We start from the raw sequence: 23,255 nt of genomic DNA on the forward strand, positions 1-23,255 counted from the left end.
TTAAATATATCAAGATAATATACCAATGCAGGAATAACAAAAAAGGACATAAGGTTTACACAAAATCAATCTGTGTGGAAAATTTAGAAGGGATCTATCCAAACCAGTCAAAAATATATTGCACTAATGTGTCCTTCAATTCCCATTCATCTCCCTCAAAAGCTTTCTTACTCATTTGTCAGATTTAATCTTATATTCGTAATAAAATTTTGTGGTATTAGATACGAGGCCGATGGCATAATCTGAAAGACCTCATGATACTACGTACAAGCCTCTTGGGTTAGTTGCAGATAACGAAACAAGTTTTGTAGAAGATAAACACAGCTTTTGGCTGGGAGGAAAACTTAAACATAAACATAGTTACAGAGAAAGAGAGCATGTAGAAGAGAGCATGCTTACAGCCCTTGTTAGTATTTCTCGGAATTTCAAAGATAAAAGAAACTGAGATTGAGGTTGGGACTTCTTGTGCTGTTCGTTTGTGGACTATAAAATGTTTAAAGTTAAATTAGGGCTCATCTTTCTCTCTGAAGTTGTGCCTCAACCTCGTCGTGTATGCTAAATGAGTATTTTGCTAAACAAGCTGTGGCTTGAGGAGATTTTAAGTCGATGCGTTCAACGCTTTTTTAAACATATTGATCACAACAGAACCTAAGTATCTACTAGATAAATTGGCCCACAAGGCTAGTTAAGACAAGCAAATACGAAAAACCCAACCAAGAATTAAGTCCCTAAAGTACCTCAACACTCCACTGTAAAATGTAGAACAAAAGTACTTCAAACAAAAACGTATTTTGACAATAAGATGAGTTTCCTTGTACATTCATTAATTAATATTTGCTATTATTATAAACGGATTTCAAAATCCCTACAAAATTTTCATGTTGAAATCCACTCATTTCCCTGAATAAAATTCTGCACAGAATATGCATTAACATGCTCAGATGGGATCTTGCTACTAAAGGGCGCTCTCTTGGAAAAATCAGAACCAGCTCCAGAATTACCAAACTCCCCATAAAAAAGGGTGCTCAAAGCAAAATCCTCACTCCATGTCATCCACCCATCTGGGGAAAGAAGAGCTTCCATAGTACAGTTTATAAAAACTGTCCTTGAATACTCCTTCCATGGCCTCCCCAAGTAGCTCTTGTGCACTTCGGGGTTGTTTTGATACAGCTTCATGAACTCTTCGGTGCCATTGATCAAGCAGTTCTGAAATACGAAACCAGTTGATTGTGCAGGGTCTGTTCTGCCGTGAGCTGTGACGGTGCTACTTTCGCCGTTCTCGGGGTTTAGTTGTCGAGGGCGGATGAGGATGTTGCAGTCTTGGAAAACTGCAGCTGAGTTTCCGAAGATGAAATCGACGTTGCCTTGGATGTTGCATGACTTGTAGAACTGGCGGTTTCCGTGTGCGTAGAGAGTGTCCTGGTTGCCTAAGAATTCACAGTTCTCAATCACAGAGAGATCACTGTCTGATCTAAAGGCTACTGCTTGGTGGACATCAGGACCTGCTGTGTTCTGGATTGTGAGACCACTGGCCATGAACCCATCTCCAAGAACACCTGAAAAATAATAAGAAACAATCAGAACCTTACTTTCAAAGCATAATAAAAACAAGCAATAAATATAAATAAAAAGTTACGCAAATAACCTACCGACTGTGGCAGAATTGTACGTGGAGATTCCAGGCATGCCCACATTCAACGACCCTGTAATTACCGTTTTGCCAATCCCGTCACCCAAAAACACCACGTTCCGCTTCTCTAAGGGCACCCTCACAATCTCGCCGTACACCCCAGCCTTTATGCGGATCACGAACTTCTTCTCTCCCGCATTATCCGGTGCGGCGTTCACGGCCCTCTGAACCGTCCTGTAGCATTTCTCATACTTCTCCTTGCACACCGTCACGTCCGCCGTTAAATTCGACGGCACTCCTCCCCGAACCCCCTGGCCTGACCCTCTGCCCTCGACCCGCTCCCAGAACCCTTCGCGCTCGGTCTTGGGCGGGGCCCACAACTTGGTGTCGTTTCCGAAGTTGTCGTACGAGAACATCATGCTGAGGGCGTTGCTGGACTTTCCGACCAGCGAGTCGAGAAAAGACATGGTCTCGTTGACCATCTGGGTGTCGTTGGCGTACTTGAGGCCCGACCAGCAGCCGTATTGGTACAGCAGCGCGGCGCTCATCGAGGCACGTGCGTTTTTAATGCTTCCACGTGACAGGCCGTCGGTGGTGAGAGAAATGCGGTACTGGGAGTTCCCGAGGTCGTCGAGGCAATTGTTAGCAGCGGTGGTGCGGTTTTGGTTGCCTGCAGACGAGTCTAGGATAGCCTTCACCATCTTCTGCGCCGTGTGGAGGCTATCGGTGGAGACCTGGATGGCGGATTGGATGGCTTGAATTGGGGTGGTGTTTGGGTCAGTGACGAGCCCGGCTAAGGAGGCCTGACAAGTGTCAGGAAATCGCGTGGCTTTGCAGACTTGCTGGATCAGAGGGACGGGGACGGTGACGTGCCTGCGGGGTTGAAGGTTGCGGGCGGCGGAGGTGAGAGAGAGGAAGAGCGTGAGGGAGAGGAGAGGGAGGAAGAGGAAGGAGGCCATGGATATGAGCAAGAGGAACTTGGGTTTGGGAGAGTTTTTGTTTTCGCTTTGAAAGTTGGAGGGTTTGAGTGATTTTATAGCCTATATATATAATGCTACCACCTTGTCGATGCAGGAAAAGGAGGAGAAATATTTTCTATATTTTTTTCTCGTTTTAGGAAATCTCTTCTTATACTAGGAAAAGAAAGTTGGAAAGGGAAAGTTTCTCTTTCCTTTTTCATGCAGGTAGCTTGGTTGGGATGGGAAAACCCTCATGACATTGACAACCATTGGTCAAACATAAAGAACATAGAAGGCTGTGTAAATAATTCCGTTGACTCAACAAGGGAAAGAACTAGAGCTAAATTACATCAGTATATATTACAAGGAAACAAAACGTATTAGGTAAGAGTAAAGTCAGACCAGAAACACAATCAATTATGGATTCAATGCGTCAGAGAAGGGGGAATATTTGATGTAATAAGAGTTGACTCCCCTTACAAGGTGGAGGTTTCCAGTCTCACTTAAGTTTCCTATTGTGAGGGCGATAATATACACATACTACAAGGATGCTAAGATTCGAGATCACTATAATAGTGGGTCATTTGCAAAAACTTGTTCTTTTGGTCACATGTTCCTTATGTTAATCGATTGTCAATAATAATAATGTGGCAAAATTTAGATATTAATTACTTGGGGTTAATAAGTCTTAATAATAGTGTAATTTATCATGAGTGCTATTATTTCTACCCACCTGTCTTATTTTCCCACACACTTTATTTTTAAATTTTAAAAACAAAATTTATCCCTTTACAAAATGACTTTTAAGGACAAATTTAAAACTCTCTCTATTTATTAATATAATCTTGGCACATCATTAAAATTCAATCTCAGGGTTTTAAAAAAAAGGACACATTGCCACTTTTACTTGGGGAAAATAAAACAAAGGGAACCTAATGTCCCGCTTCTTTCTTCAGAAAGGATGAACAGAACCCACCCAAACTCTGAAACTCAAATATCCATTTTTATTGTCTAGTTTCATGCCATATTGAAATCTAATCTCTTATCTTTTCCTTCCGGACTAGAATTTAGAATCTTTAGTTTTTTCTACTTGGCTAATTTTTTTTTTTTTTAAACAGACCTAATATACTTCCTTTTTCCAAAAATAATAGAACCTTCAACCATATGTAGGCGTTAGAACACAAAAGACAAAAAGAAATTCCCGATTGAGAGAAATAATTGAAAATAAGATAAAATTAATAGTTTATTTTGAATATCACAGAGAGAGAGAAGCAAAGGAACCATTCATGATCATGGGAATCAAAATACAATGGGTTCTATTTGGGTTTTGAGGGTTTATATTTTCTAAGGAAGAGAGGTTTGGGTTGCGAGACTTAAGCGGGGACGGGCTAATAGAAGAATTTTTTAATTGTAATGGAAAATATGAAAATACAATTAATGGTTAATAAAAAAATTACTAATGATTAGCAAAGAGAATTTACTAGAATTAATAATTAAAGGTATTTTAAGAATAATGGTAGATAGAAAGATAAGTTCGTGTTCTTTCAAATTTATATGATGGATGGGAAGATAAGGCGGATGGGAAAATAGGATAAGGAGGTGGAAATAGCAGCACTCTTTATCATTTTAAGTGCCGCTTCGTTTCATGAATTTGGCTGAATTCCAAATAACAATCAATTGGGTATTGCAAAAGATGGGTAGTGGCTGTGATCGATGGGTATTGCAATTAATTGAGTATTTTTATGGAAGTTAAAAGTTATAAATTAGAGGAATATTGATAAGTTGCAAAGCATATAACGGGTTTTGGCTGAATAGTGATGACATAGGAGATAATAGAAGACAGAGATACAAAGACGTAACAGAAAGAGCTTTTGTACAGATGAATATGGATATGGAGGGTTTGAGTTTTACTTTTAATGTTGAGGTGTGCTGGTGGGTAAAAGAATTAGTAAAAAATCTCGCATAAATAATCAAAATCTTATTTTACTGACTAGTGGTACATTGTGAGACAAAACGCGGCATTGTAAAACAGTAATTGGATGTAATTCATTTGAGTTTCTTGTTTATTCTCCAGCTATTGCTTGAATTCCAGGAATTGAAACGGTATCAATCTTACATTTGAGTAGGTTGACTAAAAGTGCGCCAGCAGCTAAGCCATTACGGTTAGTAAAATGGTGAGAAAATGTACGAAAATATGTCATACAATTAAGTTTCTGCATGATGCATGTGTGAAACTAGCCAGCATCCTAACACGTCTTCTAAATTTTGTCATGGGGTTTTGCCTATCGAGGGAAAAAGGAATTATCAGAATATATGGTATGAAAAAAATATACGACAATAAATCGCAAAATACAAAAACTTTCCCTTTCCTTTTTGAAAAAGGAGCCATCATCAGCCCATTCCTTTTCCTAATATAAGAATGCTTCCTAATAGGAGAAAAAAATTGTCTCCTTTTCCCACTTGGACAAGGTGTTATGAGTAGGCTATAAAATCATGCCAAGTCTTTGAAACTCAAATCACTCAACTCTTCAACTTCCAAAGCCAGAAAAGAAAAACTCTCCTAAGTTTTCACCTTAAGGACTTAGTCAATATTACAAAGACCAAAACAATGGCCTCCGACGAGATGAAGAAGATAACCCTAAAGAGCGAAGACAACCAGACCTTTGAGGTGGAGGTGGCTGTGGCCATGCAGTCACTAACCATCAAGCACATGGTGGAGGACGACTGTGCCAACGACGCGATACCTCTGTCAAATGTGACCAGCAGCGCCCTAGCGAAGGTGATCGAGTACTGCAAGAAGCACCATGAAGAGGATGCCGATGTCAAGAACAAAGAGAGTCTCAAGAGCTGGGACGCTGAATTCGTGAAGGTGGACCTAAGCAAGCTTTTTGACTTAATCTTGGCTGCAAACTATCTGGACATCAAGAGCCTACTGGATTTGACTTGCCAGACTGTGGCGGACATGAGCAAGGACAAGAAACCTGAAGAGATCCGTGTGATCTTCAACATCGAGAATGATTTTACTCCTGAGGAAGAAAAAGAGATTCGTAAAGAGAACGAGTGGGCATTCGAGTGAGAGAGTTAGACAACCCCTACATACCTTTTTTCTTTTTTCTTGATAAATTGTTAACATATTACATATCTTAGAAATTAATCATATAATAATTAACTTTCTTTTTTAGGGTGCCAAAATTCGAGAAATTTTATCATAGACGTAAATAAAGGGTTTGCATCCTCAGCTAGTACAATATTAAACCGCCGATGTGACCAAATCACATCCCAAACATGGGAACCTCTAGAACGAGTGACAAAGCGAGTAACCTCATGTCCTGCTTTGTTCCTTCTACGAGATGTAAACAAAAAGTTCACCTGCTCTAGCTGTTGAGCAAGCTCCCAAATGTCAAAAACAATGCCAAACTGCACTCACACAAAATAATTTCCATACATACATGAGCCAGTAAGAGTGCGAATTATTCTTCCCCTCGTCACAAACCATTCCAACCACAAGTGTCCCATCACTTCACAAATACCTTCACACATTATTCTATCCAATTTCTTCACACTTACGAGGAAAAAATAGCTAAAATAATTTTAAAAAAAACTTAATCTTGTGTTTGAACTTTTGTAACCATGCATGGATCATCTCATGCTGCATGTAATAAATTTTTTTATTGCATAAATAGCTTTTTGAGAGGAAACAAAATTTAAGGTACTGTTTACTGGTTTTGATATTTACTCCTAAAGAGTTCATAATTTGAGAAACTGAGAGGATCATCTCAACTCAATAATATTTACAAATGTATAATGATGGAAAAATTGATGGTTATATAGTATATTACCTCGTTCGTTGCCAGTTTCTATATCATGCTCTATTATCATCAAATTACAGAGGAACTTTAGGAAGCGATAAGTTTTAGTGGAATGCGAAAATGCTTCTTCAATTATGTCTCTCTTTCTCTACTCTCTTATTGTTACAATAATTAAAAATCAATAAGGTAAGGGTTGTTAGCTCAAGTAGTTAAGAGTAGTTATCCTGCATTCGAAGTGCTAAAGTCATCTGTATGGGAGTTAGATGCACAATTTCCTAAATTAGGGAGAATGCAATGAGAATTTGGGAATGAGGAACTATGAAAATGAATTTATAATAAAAATTTATAATGAAAGGTATTTGAGAAAAAGTACTATGGTATTATGAACAAAAGTAATATTATCCCCATTTTTTGAACAATTTGTTACAAATCAAAAGGATAAAATCATAAAACCCCAAACAAATCTTCTTCTTTTTTTGTTTAACAACCAACACCAAACAAAATAATTACTTTCTGACAAAAAATATCCCACATTTTAATTGATATGGCAGAAAAAAATGTTAGCTACAGTTTTTATTACAAAAAATACGGAAGCTAAACCAATCGTTGCTGCTATACTGCGGTGCCTTTAAAATATATATTTTTTAAATAATTAATAGTATAGTCGCGGGTCTATACTCCTATAAAAAAAAAGGTAAAAAATAAAAAGAGGGCACCTAGGTGCTAGGCAGGTCCTTTTTATAAATTGTATAGCCGCACCGTTATATTTTGTAAATATAATATATTTAAAGAGTATAACCACATGGCTATATTGGGTCCCTTTTTTTTAGTTTTTAAATAAATAGTATAGCCGCATGGCTATACTATTTAAATATTTACTGGTTAATTTCTTGACCCAGTACGTTGACATAAAGGTAAAAATGTCATTTTCCTCCACATAACATAGTTAGTTAATGCACGTATGATATGCATACGTACCTATTAATAATAAAAAATTATTGTTTGTCGTATGCTTTCGAAAAATAGGAACAAAATTGTATATTATTGAGCTCAAATGTACGATTCGAGTATTATGCACGGACTCATACATTATTTCACAAATAAGACAATAATATTTTTCAAACATTTTACAATAATACACTTATTATTCGCCAATTTTATTTGGAATTTCACGTATTATAGAAAAAAATGGCTACAAATTACAAAAACATAATAAATAAATTTACATTTTTATCAAATGATCGAATTTTTTACCGTATGTTTTAAAGAAAGTTATTGAATAATAAACTTAGATATTTTATACGTATTATAGCCGCTTCATATTTTAGTAATGATACAAAGGTAAAATGAAATGACTACATATAAGATCATCATTTGTATAAAGCGATACATATATATTTTTTTGGAGTGTAAAGCAACTTGAACTTTTAATGCTACACTTACCACATTTTTATCCCACATTTCTATACCACATGATGTGGCATGTCCATATCATATATCACATCAATTAAATTAATGAAGTTATTTTAATAAAGGAAGTTTAATTAACAATTTTTTTAAAGTGTTAATAAATCATAAAAGAAAAGAAAATATTAAGTAATTTTAATTAATGTGGTTGTCCATCTCATCTGCCACATCATGTGGTATAAGAATGTGGTATACAAATCTGGTAAGAGTAGCATTATTCTTTTTTAAAACTAAAATATGGTTTCCTAGTAAATTGGATAAGGGATGGTGGTGTGTTCCAAACCATTGGATGCGTAAAAATGAGATTAGTCTCTTTCTTTTTATCTAGGGTATTTTGGGGTTTTCAAGTGTTTCACTTTTCCTTTATATGCGTAGCAACAGTCTTAATTATACGTAGCAAGATTAGCCTAGCAACCAAGTCTTGCTTATGCATTACTCTTGCATGTCTTCTTCCAGTAAACCAGAGGTGGCCACAGTCTTGATTAGCCTAGCAACAATCTTGATGAGTTTCAGGGATACTTCTTTATCTCAATAAACCAGTGGTGGCTATAGCTCATGACGGTAGTCCTCGAAGGCGTTGCGTCCATTCTTGTCATCTTGGGCGAAGGATGAGTTTCGGGGGTAATTCTTTATCCCAGTAAACCAGTGGTGGCCATAGCTCACGATGGCAGTCCTCGAAGGCATTGCATCCAGCATTCTTCTATTCTTGGGCAAAGAATGAGTTTCGAGGGTAATTCTTTATCCAATAAACCAGTGGTGGCCATAGCTCACGACAGCAGTCCTCGAAGGCGTTGCGTCCAACATTCTTCTCTTCTCATATAGGGAGGCCGAGGCCGAGTCATATATGCAGAGGGGTAAATGTAAACCTATTAATTTGGTTTATTTCCTTGTAGATATATGCAGATGAAATAGGTGCAGATCATCAGGCTCGCCAGAAAAATTATTAATTTGGACATGGTAATGTATATTTTGTTTGGCTCCTTCGTTTATTTGAATTTGTATTAATCAAGTTATGGTGAAATGGTTGTCAGTTAAATCTCTGTCTTTTATATAGAGTGGAGTTTGGATATGATTTTGCATTTCTGATGCTATTGGGATGCTTAAATAGAATTTATTTAGATATGAAGATACTGGTATTATTATCTCATGGATTTAGCCTGACATAACATATTTACACCTCAGAAGACAACTTTACTTATTTACTCTTGTCAAGAATTGTTAAACTAACACATTTGTGAAGAAATTTGGGATTTGAGTTCTGCATATTGCATATTATTGTACTCTGCCATATCATTCTCCTTACTGTGTTTTTCAAATGTATTGAGCTTATCCTTACTGCTCTAACCCTCTCTCTGGCTCTCCCTTGCTTATTTCTCCATCTCCGGCTCCCACATCAGACAAACGGGTAAGTCAAGTCAAATTTTTTTTTTTTTTTTTTTTCATTTTTTGCTTGAAATCCCACTCATCAGAAAACAGACAATACAATTACTATCATAGATTATGAGACTTTGAGAAATCATTCCTCAGGTTATTTGATGCATTTTGAGCAGCATGACAATTGAATGGTACAAAATTATTAAAGAGGATGTTTGTTAGAAAGTACGCTACTAAATTACATTCTTTAAAGGTATCCAAACAGTAATAGATACTCATGTTACTTAAGTATTGTGTCAAATGACACCATAACTTCTAGACTGGAACACATGGACTCAAAATCATACAATTATCGCATCCTTAATAGGTTCTGCTAGAGTTCCATCAAATTCAAATCATATTAGCTTCCGAAAGTAACCTCATTCGGGAAATTGATAACATCCAGTAAAAGACAATACGGCATATACTATTCGAGAACAATTGGTGTATCTACATTATCACCATCAAGCCTGTCTAGAAATTCAGATGGGATGTCACCTCTGAGAATTTGGACTCTGAATACTAGCCTAGTACTGCTGCACTCCAGTTGTTCAAACACACATGCATCTCCAACCTTCAAATTGTTGTCAATGGCAAACACTTTCCAGTTATCAAGCTTTTTATAATTGGATGATCCATGATATGTCATCTCCCAATTCTTGCCTTGAAATGTGAGAACCGTGGGGATTGAACAGGAAGGTAGTGTTGCACTAAATTTGCCTGGGACCACCTACTCGAACAAATGATTGTTTCAACAAATTAGACTAATTAAAGAGAAGAAAATGATAATCCCAAAGTAGTGAATTAGAAATGCACAACATTATTGCCTACAGTTGCAAAGAAAAAGAAAGTTTCAGCAGTAGCTAAATTATTTTTCGCTTAAACAAGGCAACTCTTTATTTAAAACTAAGACGTATGTGCAAATTGCCCATACATTATGTTCATCAAACAAATTGTTACTTCATTGCAATGGCCAATTGACAACTATAATCATGTAGAATGGCATCAATAGTTAAGAAATTGACATAGAAGGAAGTCTCACCACCATTTAAACATGAGAAATTAGGGGATTATTTACCAGTTGGTACATGGGTTTGATAGTTGTTTTCGTCAGAACCACATCAAAAAAGGGTTTCCCAGAAAGTGGCCAAAATTCATCCCCTTCCAGTTCAATCACGGGATTTGATGTGGATAGATCTTCCATTTGAGGTTCTCCCATTTCATCAACTGGAAATTAACAAAGAAATTATCTGCAAAAACAATCATAATACTAATGAAAACATACCCAACAGTACAAACAAAACACAAAAAACATCTTATGATGAAAAAGAGATCATGAATTTTAAAGGTTATGGAAAGTTGCAAAGAATTTCAGAGAACTTCAGAATTATATGCACTTGTAGGCAAAAATTATTAGAAATAATCCGAAAGGGTGAAACACAATGAAACAAGTCCATGAAACATATAGAAACTAAACAGACTAAACATCACGTTTGTCAATAGACAAAAACAGTAAACCCATCTGTTGGGTAGACCTTATGACATGAAAAATTTAGGCATTTTCTTATGAAATCGACAGCTCATAGGCTTACTACATTCACAACAATGCCCAAAGCCAAGAAATTTGAAACCCATTTTGAAAAAGAAAATACCTTTTAAGATCTGGTGGAAGTGGCTTGGTGAGGTGAAGAAGATAGCATGAAGATCTGGTGGAAGTAGCCAATTGACAGAGCCAACAGCGAGAGAAAGAAGAAGAGAGCCAATCAGCGAAAAAAAGCTCAGTTCGATTTAATTAAAGAACTGTATTAATTTGTTTTTGGTAAGACTGTACGTTAATATATTCCTATTTTATATATGTACTAGCAAGGGCACCCGTGCGATGCTGTAGGTTTTGAAATTGTGTCCAATGTGTATAAAGTCGTAAAAATATGTAGCAAATATGGCTTTGTTTATATGTATATTGAGATCTAAATAGTAGCATCATGCTTGGTTTAGTATGTTTAAGTTATAAAAAATATATTAATAAGGCAGATAAATTAATAAGATGATATATGTGCTGCTTGTTATGTTAAAATACTGGCCCTATTTATATATAAATTGAGATCTAAACAGTGCCATCATGCTCAGTTTGGCAAGCTTAAGTTGTAAAAAATAAACTAACATGTTTTATATGCTGCTTGTTATGTTAAAATATTAGGCATATTTTAATATATCAAGCAGCTATTAAAACATCAAAATATGAGCAGCATTGAGCTGTATATTATTCCAAAAAAACTTGTACAGGCGTTTATCTATATTTTAATGGGTGGTGGGCCATGGATTTTTCTTTTTTGATGTTTCTTGCAAGGGCATCTAGCTGTTGCTGCATTTGTTGTGTAGCTGGCTAATGTTCCTTCTTCTCCATTCAAGAGGTTTTAAAGTCGGAAAATGGCAACCGTTAATTATTATGATAGAATTAAGTTAAAAATGTAAACCAGAGAAATAACAATTTACATACATCAAGCATTCGATTAATCTGATGGATAAAAGTATAAAGTCAATTTTATTGAATCAATTGAAAATAAACTGAAAACAATTGTGACAATTTTAATAGAATCAAATCAAGGGGTGTTGACTCTGTTGATATAAACTTGGTAAACGGTAGGTGTCAGTGTCGACAAATGAGAAAATTTGAGCAAAGAAAATGGCTATTGTTATAGAATTAAGGCTAAGAACAAAAACTGAACAAACCACAATTTAAATGATCTAAAAATACCTAATAACCTATAAACAGAAATAAGATGATCTAGTGACCTAATGAGCAAATTTGTTATAGAAGTAAGATAATCTAGTGGAGAAGTAAGCTATAGAAGCAGCATTGTTGTATAAACAGCTATATGTTATAGAAGTAGAATAAAGGTAGAGATAAGACGCTATAGGTTATAGTTTTGTTAATTACATTTAAAACATTTAATAAAGATGTTTCAAATTTGAAAAATGTAATTGAAAGTCAGTTCATATGGGAGCTCCAAAAAAATACTTTAATAACGATGTTTCAAATTTGAAAAATGTAATTGAAAGTCAGTTCATATGGGAGCTCCAAAAAAATCTGAAAAAAATAAATTTTTTATTATGAATTAAAAAGAGTAATAAATTTATATATTTATTGAAGTTATCAAATATCCATACCCCAACTTCTAAAAACAGGAAGTTTCTTAATATGAGCAAAAATTTGAAGTGACTAAAATATTAGAATCAGGGAGAATTGAAATATATGTACATCACTTGTGTAAACCACAAAAATTTATGCAAGGCAAATGCTTTAAAATCAAACACATTGGCTCAAAGGAATGAAACCAAATTGCATTCTAAAAGACGTTTGAGAAAAATCATATTTTAAAAGAGAGTTGATAAATTTTCTTTAAAATTGAATCATAATTGAAGACAATTATGAGAAAGGAAACTTTGCCCAAATTCAATGCAATCAACTACCACTTAATATAGAGAAATTGAGTGGGGAACTAAGCTATGAACAATGAAATATTATGTATATAATGTGTACGTTAATGAGATGAATGAATTGAAAAGGAAAGAGCATAAACTCTGATGTGGAAGTAGGAGAGACAATTTTGGAACTGCCCTGGGCTTTTTTCTTCTTCAAACCGATAATTGGTAAATTGTCAGAATCTGACACATTTCCTTCTCTGGTTTTATGTTTATCATCAGCAAGACAAACACTTTCATAAGAGATTCCTATACCATTTGAAATGGCAAAACTATGAGCTTCTTGCATCATCTGATTTCGTTTGCTATCTCTAGTCCTTTACGCATTATGCACAGAAATTTTAAACCCCAAGCAACAGATTGATAACTGGAAAGGAGAAAAAACATGCATTTATAAAATTTTAAATTATCAATCACACCTAAACTGTAATTAAGCAAAGCAAATGCACTGTGATTTTGACAGAACCACAGAAATGAGAATTTTCAATTGTCATAATATTTGGCAATCAATAAGCTACAGCCACCATGCATGCAGTCTTTTGAAAAATGGATGAAACACTAACCTGTAGTCAAAGAAGCTATCAAGCACTCTGAAAAACAGCCACACAAAAGCAGGATCACAACAGCTATACAAAGACAGAAAAAAAAAAAAAAATAGGTTAATAAATATAATTTTGGTTTTGCTTGTGAGATAAGACAGTCTCAATTAATTAATCTGTTTCAATACTGATTTTGGTATTGAAGAATATCAAGAATATAGACCCCAACAGAAACTATACTTTTTGTTTCGTTTCCTTTTCTTACACAAACAATTGAAAACACGAAAATATGATGATACAAAGTAAAGACTGGTTTCTTTTCAAAATCCTTGAGAGGAGAATCACATGTTAATTGGTTGAAAAGTAACCAACACCATAAAGAGAAAACTAAATAAACACATCACAACTCATCTCAAAACCCATATGCATGCAAGACAGTGTAGACCAGTACCAAATGTTCTGTAAAAAAACAAATTCGATAAAACCAAACACTATATAATTAAGCAACAATCAAAAGAGCGAAAAATAAAGACATTCTAGATTCTAAAACAGGGCTCTGAACAATTGATGATCCCTAATTCGAGCATTAGTGCCACATGTGCTACATCTTTGACAGTGTTTTGATATGTAGCCAACCTTTAAAAAAAAAAAAAAATTCTCATCCCCATTGTTAAAAATTGATGATCTTTTCCACTTTAAAGTTATTTCCACTATGAATTGAAAACAAAAAACAAAAAACAAAAAAAAAGTTCTTTCACTAACTGTATTGCAATAAATAACACAACAATTTCTTTTGTTTCCATATAATATCCTAATTTCCTTTGTTTCCATGAAAAATTGGCATTCTTCAGATAAGGAAAAGCAAGAGAACAATTTCATTAAAGTTGAGTCTCAATTGCATTGCATTGGACACTTGTTTTTTTATTTTATTTTTCAAGTTTAATCCAAAAGAAACAGAGAGGAGAGGAAATATTATGCAGATAAGATTCGAGTCTCTGACTGTCATATAAAAAAAACACACACTGAAAAGCATTATCCTGAACTGAAAGCTTTCAATTCCCATATCAATATCAAATTCCAAAAAGTCCAACTTCTAAAAACACAATACATAAAAACCAACCCATGAATCAAAACAGCATAAAAAATAGCCCCAAAAGAAAAAAAAAAAAAGAGAAACATGATCCATCTATTTATAATTACTGTCACTCTATATATTAGCTTGCTTTCAGAGCCTTCAACTGTCGAATGAACATCAAACCACTAAAAGAAAGAAAGTGTCTTGACAAAAAAACTCCCAACCAACAAACAAATTCTTCAGATGAAGACCAAAATATCTGTTAAAAAGTTTACGGGAAGCATACCTGAAGACAAACGATGCAAGGGACAAATCTCTAATTCAAAATTTCCAATTATTAAATTGGTGGTGTTTTGCTGTAGAAACGATTAAACGTTTGCAACAGAAGAGTGCGTATGGCTGGGCAAATAGGGAAGAGAAGAAGAGGCTAAGTGGAGAGCCTTAAGCAAACCACATCAGCTTTTTTATGGTAGCAAGCTATGTAAAACAGTCGAAGCCTCCAGATGTAGACATTGAAGAACCAACCCAGCTCTCCCATCTTTACCCCTGAAACTCTCAGACCAGCCAGTCGAAATCGAACCAGACGGCTCTCAAGAAGAAACAGCTGCTAGTTACAACCGAAGGAAAGAGAGGGCAAAAAAGGGAAAACACAAAACAATCAGCTAAGGGCAAAACCGTGATTTCGCTGTGATGATGAGAAAAATGAGTTTGCAAAACAGTAAAAAGAGAGGTAGTTTCGTCATTTCACTGTGCTTAGCTACAGTGTTTAGTTGCATTGGGTTTTAGTATATATAGAATTTCCTAAAATTTGGAATTTGAAACTAATTTTCCCTCCAATTCTTTCTGGCACTTTTGCGTCCTTTTTGCTGTCAATGAAGAAGTCTTAGTTTCTTTCTTCATTGACCTGTGTTGTTAATTGACCTCGGTCTGACAAACTAATCCCATGTGGATTATGATATTATAGTTCTATAACACATTGTTGATAAGAAGCTGCCATTTGACTTTTGACTTAGCACAGACAAGTGGGTAAGTAAAGTCTCTATCTTTTTTAGGTTTTTTGCTTTAAATTTCAGATTTTTGCAGTCCTTTCAGTCCTTGTGCTCATCACCCATGTCAACCACAGACAGCATGTTCGATTCTGATATCTGGGTTTTTGCATAAATTGCGTTTGGGTTTGGTGCTTTGGTGGGTTTTTCTGATTTTCAATTCATGTGGGTTTACAAGGAATGTCCTAGATTGTTTTAAGCTTCGATAGAATATTTAAGTCCTTTGCCGGAATTAATTCATAAAAGAACTTTTCATAATTCATACACTTTCAAGCTAACTGCAAATTGTATTAATTGGTTTTGGAGATGACTGGGTTGAAACCACTGCAAAACAATTTGGGAATTTGTTGATAAATTTTTTATTCAATTTTGGTGATGACTGTTTTGAACCCAAAATTTTATAGCCTTTTAACTTCCTTAGTTGTTTTGAGATTTGAAAGGGACAGTAAGTTCTCTCTACCATTCTGCATTGGGGGTTTTCTTTCAAACTCTATCTGCAACCTGAAATACTCTAATGTACCTAAAACAAAAAAAAAAACAAAAACAAAAAAGGTGTTTGTTACAGTATTTATAGAGATCTAGTTTGGAAATTGAGCCAGTAGTGCTCTTGTTTAGTGTGCATTGCAAATATACCTTCGTGATTTATTTTGTTTTCTTATTGTGTTTTGCAAATATATTTGAAATGATGACCTTATTACAGAGCTCTGGAAGATTCTGTACCTGATGAAGGTATTCAACTTTACACTGATGCTTGTGCTCTTCTTGAAGATGATGACAAGGATCAAATGGCCTTTGATCTATAATGAGCTGCCACTAGCTGTCTTCTGCAGCATTAATAATCAGGCAACTAACTGTTATTCCTTATGGCTTAATTGAGGCTAAGGTCTTGGAAAACTGTGGTTCGAGGTTTAAAATCTATTAGAAAAGAGTAGGACGACTCTCTCGCTTGGAATCTGGGCTAAATATGAGTCTCTGCTTGTGCCATTGTTTTCAACTTTAAGTTCTTACTGGATCTAGAAAATGTTCTTACTGCTGCTTTTCTGTTGAGATGGGGCTTAGCAGCTGATAAGTGCAATGCTACTAATACCAATGCTGATAAGGTGTGGAAGTATTTCTTTTGGCACTAATCTTTATCAATATTTTGGATGTATTTAGAAATTAGATATATCGTACGTCCTGGACTAGTGTAGAGGTATTGGTATGTGATATGAAGACAATATTGAAATGGTTTCCTACACTATACATACATGAGGTATTGGTATGTGATATGAAGACAATATTGAAATGGTTTCCTACACTATACATACATGAGGTACTAAGTAATATGTATTTTCTATCCTTTCCCCTTTCATTTCCTTGTGGCTTCATTAAATAAAGGGACCAAGTTTTGGTTGCATCTGTAGTAATTAGCATTTCTCTTCTCATGAAAGCTTATTATGAGTCGTCTTGTATTCTTGTATTCTTGTATCCTTGTAGCCTTTTTACATATTCCCTGAGTCTTGACTATTCCACTGTGAAAAGTAATTCTGTCACACAATTTACTGTTTATCCATATATTTTTGTCTCCTTGAATTCCTTCCTACTAGTTACAAGAACCCATGAATGTAATGACTGTTAGATCTTGAAGCAAACCTTCACAGTTGGGTGGCAGAGTGTCGATTTGCATCCTTTGATTATAAAAGAGTCTGATGTAAACTTCTTAGTTGTGTCCTTGAATTGGCCTAACGTTGTCTTTGTGAAAATACAAATAACTCTTGTGTACAATCATTGTATTTGCTGTCTTATTTTGAAAGCTATTATTTTTTTCTTGATTTCAAGGTGGCTATCTTTATGACATCAAAGAAGTATCTTGATTTTTTGTTTCCGGAAGAAGTATCTTTATGACCCAATGGAAAGAAGTATCTTTATGACCCAAGTTCTCTTATGTACTTTTGTTTTACATTTTGTATTATGAAAGTTTTGGCTATACCCAGCAGAAGAATCAATTGCTGGTACTCCCATGTTGAACTTTTGGGGTAAAGTTACTTCAATGAAGGATTCTGATGCAGCTTCTCCTGCGGTTAACTATGTCTTAGAGTGTTGACAAAGTTGCACAGCCACAGTTTCCTTTTGCTTTGTCAGCGGCAGTTGGTGAATCTGTTGACGTAAAATCGGGTGCCTTTTCACACCTCAAGCCTAAAAGCTCAAGCAGGTCCGTATGATAATTTGCTAATTTTCTTTTTAATATTCTCCTATTGTTGATAAGCATTGTTGAAGGCCCTTGAATGTTGCATTTATCTTTTTCCTTATGTTTTCTTTATAAAAAGAGATAGAAGGAGATTTAAGTGTATTAAAACAAACCTAGGCTTCTGAAGGATTTTCCTTCAAAGGAATGGGCAAATGGATTGGAACTCTGTGAATATCTTTCAGTTGGTAGATGATATGCATGTCCAAAGACCATGAAGGTAGTTATGACCTAACACCACGAAGGCAGGTTGCCTGTAAATGTCAGTTTAAAGTGCTCACTTGAGTGTGGCAATGAAAAATTAAGCTATCGTCTGTTGGAACCTTTGTATGGTTCAGCGTGGGTTCTCTTATGCACAACCTTTGTATAGAATCCAGATCTTGTTTTCTTATGCACAACCTTTGTATGATTTCATTTTATTTGACTGCCTACATTTGTTTGTTTGTGAAATTTCAGTTGAGGCTTCCTCAACGCTTATCTATGGGGTAGAACAATGAATCGTATGTTAGGCTTAGATTCTTTGGATCCTTGTTAATAAGTTTGACACCTTCTTTTGAATTGTTATATATCTGAAAATATCATGTCAAATTGAAAAGTGTCAAAATAGTTCCATACGGAGTTTTATTAAAAATCATACTTTAAGAGTCACATGCTAATTTTAGCTGTAGATTTGTAACACTGAAGTAGGAACCTCTATAGCACTTCCTTATTAGATTTGAAAGTCACCTTTTCACGTTGTGTTGAACACTGCTGAGTGTACTGTTATATGTTGTTGCTCATTGACTCGCTGATTTTCTTAGTGTCATCCTGTGCCCAAGTCTAGATCAGATGGTTTCAAAGCAAGTTCAAATGTCTTTTCCTTGCCGCTTCTAAGTTTTGGGGAGACATTTGAAGATGCATATGAAGTGATCTTGATTTTGGATGATCGAGAGCAATTTGCCACTCAGGGGGTCAGTAACTTATTTCTTCTGCCATATTTCTTTTCATGTTGAAGCTAGTGAAAGATACTCCTTGTTCTTTCTTGACATCGAAAGAGTTTTGTGGTTAAGTAATAATTATTTCAGAATGAAAGACAGAGCAATACTAAATTTAAAGATTTACGAATAAAAAGAGAAGAATCAAAGACTGGGAGGCGATGAAAGCTGAACAGAATTAAAACAAAATTCTTCCCCAATCTTCTTCTCCGATCAGCCCCAAGCCCTCTTGCTCGAAGGGAGGGAGATCAATGAGAGAGAAGAGAGAGGGGCGGTTTTGAGTGAGAGCACCTTCCTCTGTTTCGTGTTGTAACTGGTCTCCCTTTTATGTACTCTTCATGTTGGATTCTTGCTAGTGTACTATCCTCAATAGTCAATACTAATGTTTAGTCCTATTCTTTGTCCATTGTTTGCTATTGTTTATAGAACTGTGATTAATTTCGTATCTATTGTGTTTAGATCACGACCTGGGAGAATAATTGAGAATGTTCGTACTCAATTCAAAATCAAAATAGAGGTCAGTTCTCGAAGTCTGTTATATGCTAGTTCTTCTAATACTTTCATTGAACATTAACTAGATTTTGAACTGTCTGAGTATCATTTTTATATGTTTTACTTTGTATTGGTTTCACAAAACATGGCAACTTTTGGTTACTTTTTGTGTGTTTGTATTGTGTTGACATATTTTGCTACTTAATGATTGAGTCAGCTGAAAATTTTAAATACAATGAGGAAACTTTTCATGTTTCCCTCTTCAGTCATGAGTAGTTTTTTTATGAAATGGCACAGTGAATTCTGTGAAGCTAAGCTAATGGCCTTTTTTCTGAAAAATATATACCTGTGGAATTATTGTAAATGTGTATTCGACTGTGGCTTTTGTTCACGCGGTTCACGACCTCTCGGAAGGGGTTGAGTTGAGTAATAGCAGATGAAACCTCCGACCAATGCCATCTTGTCTTCAAGTCGTAGTTAACAGTACCAGAGTCAATGGTCAACGTCGTCATCTCTATATTTTTATGCATTTATTTTTGTTTTTGTTACCTTTTTGGTTTGTTCCCACATCAACGTTGTGTTACAAAAAAAGGTTACCGTGAGTTTAGAGTATGCAGTTTTGAGAACCTAAGACATTGCAACTGGGACTTATTTGGCCTTGTGTAGAGGAAAAAACTCACCATGGGATTTTGGTTTCCCCTATATGAAGAACTCAACTGAGTTGATCCATTCATCCTTGGATAAGTAAGTCGGTTTCACTTTCACCTCCCTGGGACATCTTAGTAAGGCCGTATGTCTCTTCAGTGGCCCTATTCTTTATGTGCCTTGCAAAATCTGTCCACTTGCTTCGAGTCCTATAATTAAACTCCACATTTTCCATTGACCTTTACATTTCTCTCTTGCTATTTATATATGATGACAAAGTCATACTTGTAATCTATTCTACTTGTTTTTGCCTTTTTGTAAATAATTCCATTGCTAAAACCCGAACTCAAATTGGCTAATTTTCATTTATAATATTGACAACTTGCAAGTATTTGGCTCTGGAACCTTGCATTCTTGTTAAAAATATTTTGGCTTGTTGTAGTGTTCCTCATGTGTTTCTACTTCAAATCTCAAATTGTTGTGAGAACTAATCCACATGGCATCATAAAATGATTTTTGGAATTTGTGAGAATAGTGAATCTCTGTCTTTTATGTAGAGTGGAGTTTGGACATGATTTTGCATTTCTAATGCTATTTGGATGCTTATTGGACTGGATGACATATGTATTATCTAGAGCCTGCTGTCTTTTGTATTATCTAGAGCCTTCAAGGAAGTTGAATTTTTCTTTAAGTGAAAGTGTATACATAAAAAAGTCAAATCAGATGACTAATCCTGCTCCTATAAAACGAGGTTATTTGGTGATGGAAGGTCCTTTGAATTATGCAACAAGTCAATTGTTCAGGCTACTTAAATGGATGCATTTTAGTTTATTATAGTTTCAAAAATTACATACATGTGGGTGTGCTTGGTGATAATGGGACGAGCTGCATGTCCTAAGCCTCCAAACTCAGCATAGGAATGTTTTTGCTGCAGATGTTTCAATCCTTACCAGCGCATTGCTTTGTCTCTGCCCTTTTCTGAGCCTTGAGGATATCAATGGTTTATTTAATTATTAAATATCTGAGCTAAAAATGTTGCTAAAGTAAGTTCGTATGAAGCCATCCATTTCTCTACCTCTGGAAAAAGAAGACAAAAACAGGAATGATTTGCAGGTTGAGCTGCAAACCAAGTTCAGGCTGTCCAGAATGTCTGGCATTAGGGTTCATACTTTTATCCTTCTTCAATGATTGGGAGTTTACCGAAGGCGACAACTAGCAACTATTTTCTTTAACGTCTGTAATAGTTACATTAAGAGAAATCAAACCTTTGTATATTGTCCTGATAGAGATGAAAGAGAATGTGTTGATACTATTTCAATATTAACATGGAGGTTTAGAGTTTTACTTTAACTGTTGGTTTCCTCAACTCTATTTTAAAAGGTGTGCTGTGTTTCTTCCTATATTTTCCTTCTTCTTTTAAGATAGATCAAGAGGTCAATGTCATCCCATCCTTAATTAGTGCAGCCAAGCCAAGCGGCCCCATCATCTTCTACCAAAATCTTGCCCAACAATAGGGTTGGATATAAAATCAAAAGGATGACAATAAACAGCGAAGAAGAAAAAGTATATAATAAAAACAAAACTTTCCCATTCCTATTTGTTGCAGGGGCCGTCAGCCACTTTCCTTTTCCTAGTATGAGAATGTTACCTAATATGAGAAAAAAAATCTCTCTCCTTTGGACAAAGTGTTATGGGTAGGCTATAAAATCACCGTAAAGTCTCTCAACTTTTGCAACTCAAATCTCTCAACCAAAGCCAAAAAAGAAACTCTCCCAAGTTCTCAACTCAAAGTCTTACTTAATATTACAAAGACCAAAACAATGGCCTCCGTTGAGATGAAGAAGATAACACTAAAGAGCGACGACGGTGAGATCTTTGAGGTGGAGGAGGTTGTGGCCATGCAGTCACAGACCATCAAGCACATGGTGGAGGACGACTGCGCCGATGGCCCAATACCTCTGCCGAACGTGACTAGCAACATCGTAGCGAAGGTGATCGAGTACTGCAAGAAGCACCATGAAGAGGATGCTGATGGCGAGAAGAACAAAGAGGACATTAAGAACTGGGATGTTGAGTTCGTGAAGGTGGACCAGAGTACTATGTTTGACTTAATCTTGGCTGCAAACTATCTCAATATCAAGGGCCTGCTAGATTTGACTTGCCAGACTGTGGCGAACATGATCAATGGAAATACACCTGAAGAGATCCGTGAGATCTTCAACATCAAGAATGACTTCACGCTTGAGGAAGAAAAGGAGGTTCGTAACGAGAACCAATGGGCATTTGAGTGAGAGAGTTAAAGATCCCCTGCATACCTGTTATTATTACATAACAAGATCCCCTACATACTTGTTATTATTACATAATTTAACATTTTGTCTATTATTTTTCTTCTAGTTATAATTCAATTGTTTTTTTTTTAAATTAATTTTTTTTTTAGATGATTGCTCAGATGTAACCAAGATTTCTACAAAACCTTGTTTGTCAAATATTTCTAATGATAGAGTTAATGTCTCGTATTTTGTGTGTTAAGAAACTTCTTTTACATCTCTTGGAAATTAATCATAGAATAACTAAACGGGACTCACACGAAATCATTTGCATTCATACAAGGGCCATTCTATTAGGCAATGGGAATTGAATTCACGAGACAAGTCTTGCTTTTGGGGATTTTGGTTATTTTGAGTTGGGCACTATTCTCTTTTCTTTGCTTGGTTTTGGAATTTGGATTCTTCAAATTGGTGGCTGGTTTTGGTTCTGTTCGGTTAAGTATGCAACTGAAGAAGACGTTCAACGAAAAAATATGCAGGAACAAAGTTAATGACGATCTTAATTAACCAATTATGTTACGTAAAAGATTAATGAACAGAATTAACCAATTATGTTAACAACTTAATGACTTTTCTAATTGGTTCTTCCCAAGTTTGCAAATTGGCCAAGTTACTCTATGGATTGCAATAGAGTTCAACTCAAAATAATAATAAATTGAGATTTGTTTTGTTTTGTTTTGAAGCTGGAAATGTACCATTCCAGATTGAAATTTTGGATGGCGAATGAATTCAATACACAAATAATAATTCAGGAGCTCAACACAAAACAATCATGGTTTTAGTCATTCACAACACTTGAATTAATGTCATCAACATACTTACATGTTTTCACCACACAATTGTTTACATCGTGAAATAACGACACAGACATAATGGCATGATGACTACATGATAAATCTATCTACCTTCTCCATTTGATGTTATCTATGCGTCAGTAAAATAGACAGATGATTTTGAAGAACATTTTGACTGGATGGTGAAAAATGGACAAGAGGAGATTCGTAAGGAGAATCAGTGGACATTTGAGTGATCTATTAAAATTAATATGTTGGATATTATATAGTTAGATACTCCCTATAATTCAACTGGTTCTTGGGTTTTTGTTTTTGTTTTAGCTTAGGTGATTGCCAGTGCTGGCCCTGAGAGTGGGCAAGGAGGGCGATGGCCAT

At 35.4% G+C, this 23,255-nt stretch overlaps 3 protein-coding genes and 1 long non-coding RNA gene across 6 annotated transcripts; 2 read left to right on the plus strand and 2 right to left on the minus strand.

The window, feature by feature from the left end:
- Positions 1 to 876: 876 nt before the first annotated feature.
- Positions 877 to 7,772, minus strand: LOC117618723 (probable pectinesterase/pectinesterase inhibitor 51). Of its 2 annotated transcripts, XM_034348428.1 has the most exons (3): positions 7,758 to 7,772; positions 1,650 to 2,607; positions 877 to 1,556 (listed from the first exon to the last, which is right to left on the minus strand). In XM_034348428.1, exons 1-3 carry the CDS (start codon positions 7,770 to 7,772, stop codon positions 877 to 879), a joined length of 1,653 nt encoding a protein of 550 aa, XP_034204319.1. The 2 variants fall into 2 exon arrangements, with proteins under 2 accessions (XP_034204319.1, XP_034204320.1); XM_034348429.1 differs by lacking the exon at positions 7,758 to 7,772 and having other exon boundaries at positions 1,650 to 2,619.
- On the plus strand, positions 5,198 to 5,665 carry LOC117618724 (SKP1-like protein 11). Its single transcript, XM_034348431.1, has one exon. It carries the CDS (start codon positions 5,198 to 5,200, stop codon positions 5,663 to 5,665), a length of 468 nt encoding a protein of 155 aa, XP_034204322.1.
- A 1,658-nt stretch (positions 7,773 to 9,430) lies between the features above and the next one.
- Positions 9,431 to 14,969, minus strand: LOC117620131. 2 transcript variants are annotated; one of them, XR_004584677.1, is made up of 5 exons: positions 14,662 to 14,969; positions 13,325 to 13,387; positions 10,931 to 10,984; positions 10,357 to 10,528; positions 9,431 to 10,008 (listed from the first exon to the last, which is right to left on the minus strand). It is a non-coding gene; the product is annotated as an uncharacterized LOC117620131 (long non-coding RNA). The 2 variants fall into 2 exon arrangements; XR_004584678.1 differs by lacking the exon at positions 10,931 to 10,984 and having other exon boundaries at positions 14,662 to 14,968.
- A 6,551-nt stretch (positions 14,970 to 21,520) lies between these two features.
- On the plus strand, positions 21,521 to 22,087 carry LOC117620351 (SKP1-like protein 1). Its single transcript, XM_034350523.1, has one exon. The coding sequence runs from the start codon at positions 21,577 to 21,579 to the stop codon at positions 22,045 to 22,047; it is 471 nt and encodes a 156-aa protein (XP_034206414.1). The 5' UTR covers positions 21,521 to 21,576; the 3' UTR covers positions 22,048 to 22,087.
- The last annotated feature ends 1,168 nt before the right edge of the window (positions 22,088 to 23,255 follow it).

Source organism: Prunus dulcis, chromosome 2 (assembly GCF_902201215.1).
Source record: "Prunus dulcis chromosome 2, ALMONDv2, whole genome shotgun sequence".
NCBI classification, from domain to species: Eukaryota; Viridiplantae; Streptophyta; class Magnoliopsida; order Rosales; family Rosaceae; genus Prunus; species Prunus dulcis.

What these genes read in the sequence shown, in the direction of transcription:
- LOC117618724 (XM_034348431.1), top strand. Translation starts at nt 5,198, where the DNA reads ATGGCCTCCGACGAGATGAAGAAGATAACCCTAAAGAGCGAAGACAAC.
- LOC117620351 (XM_034350523.1), top strand. Translation starts at nt 21,577, where the DNA reads ATGGCCTCCGTTGAGATGAAGAAGATAACACTAAAGAGCGACGACGGT.
- LOC117618723 (XM_034348428.1), bottom strand. An exon ending in GTACAATTCTGCCACAGTCG is followed by an intron (nt 1,557 to 1,649) that starts GTAGGTTATTTG and finishes ATTATTTTTCAG; the next exon opens with GTGTTCTTGGAGATGGGTTC.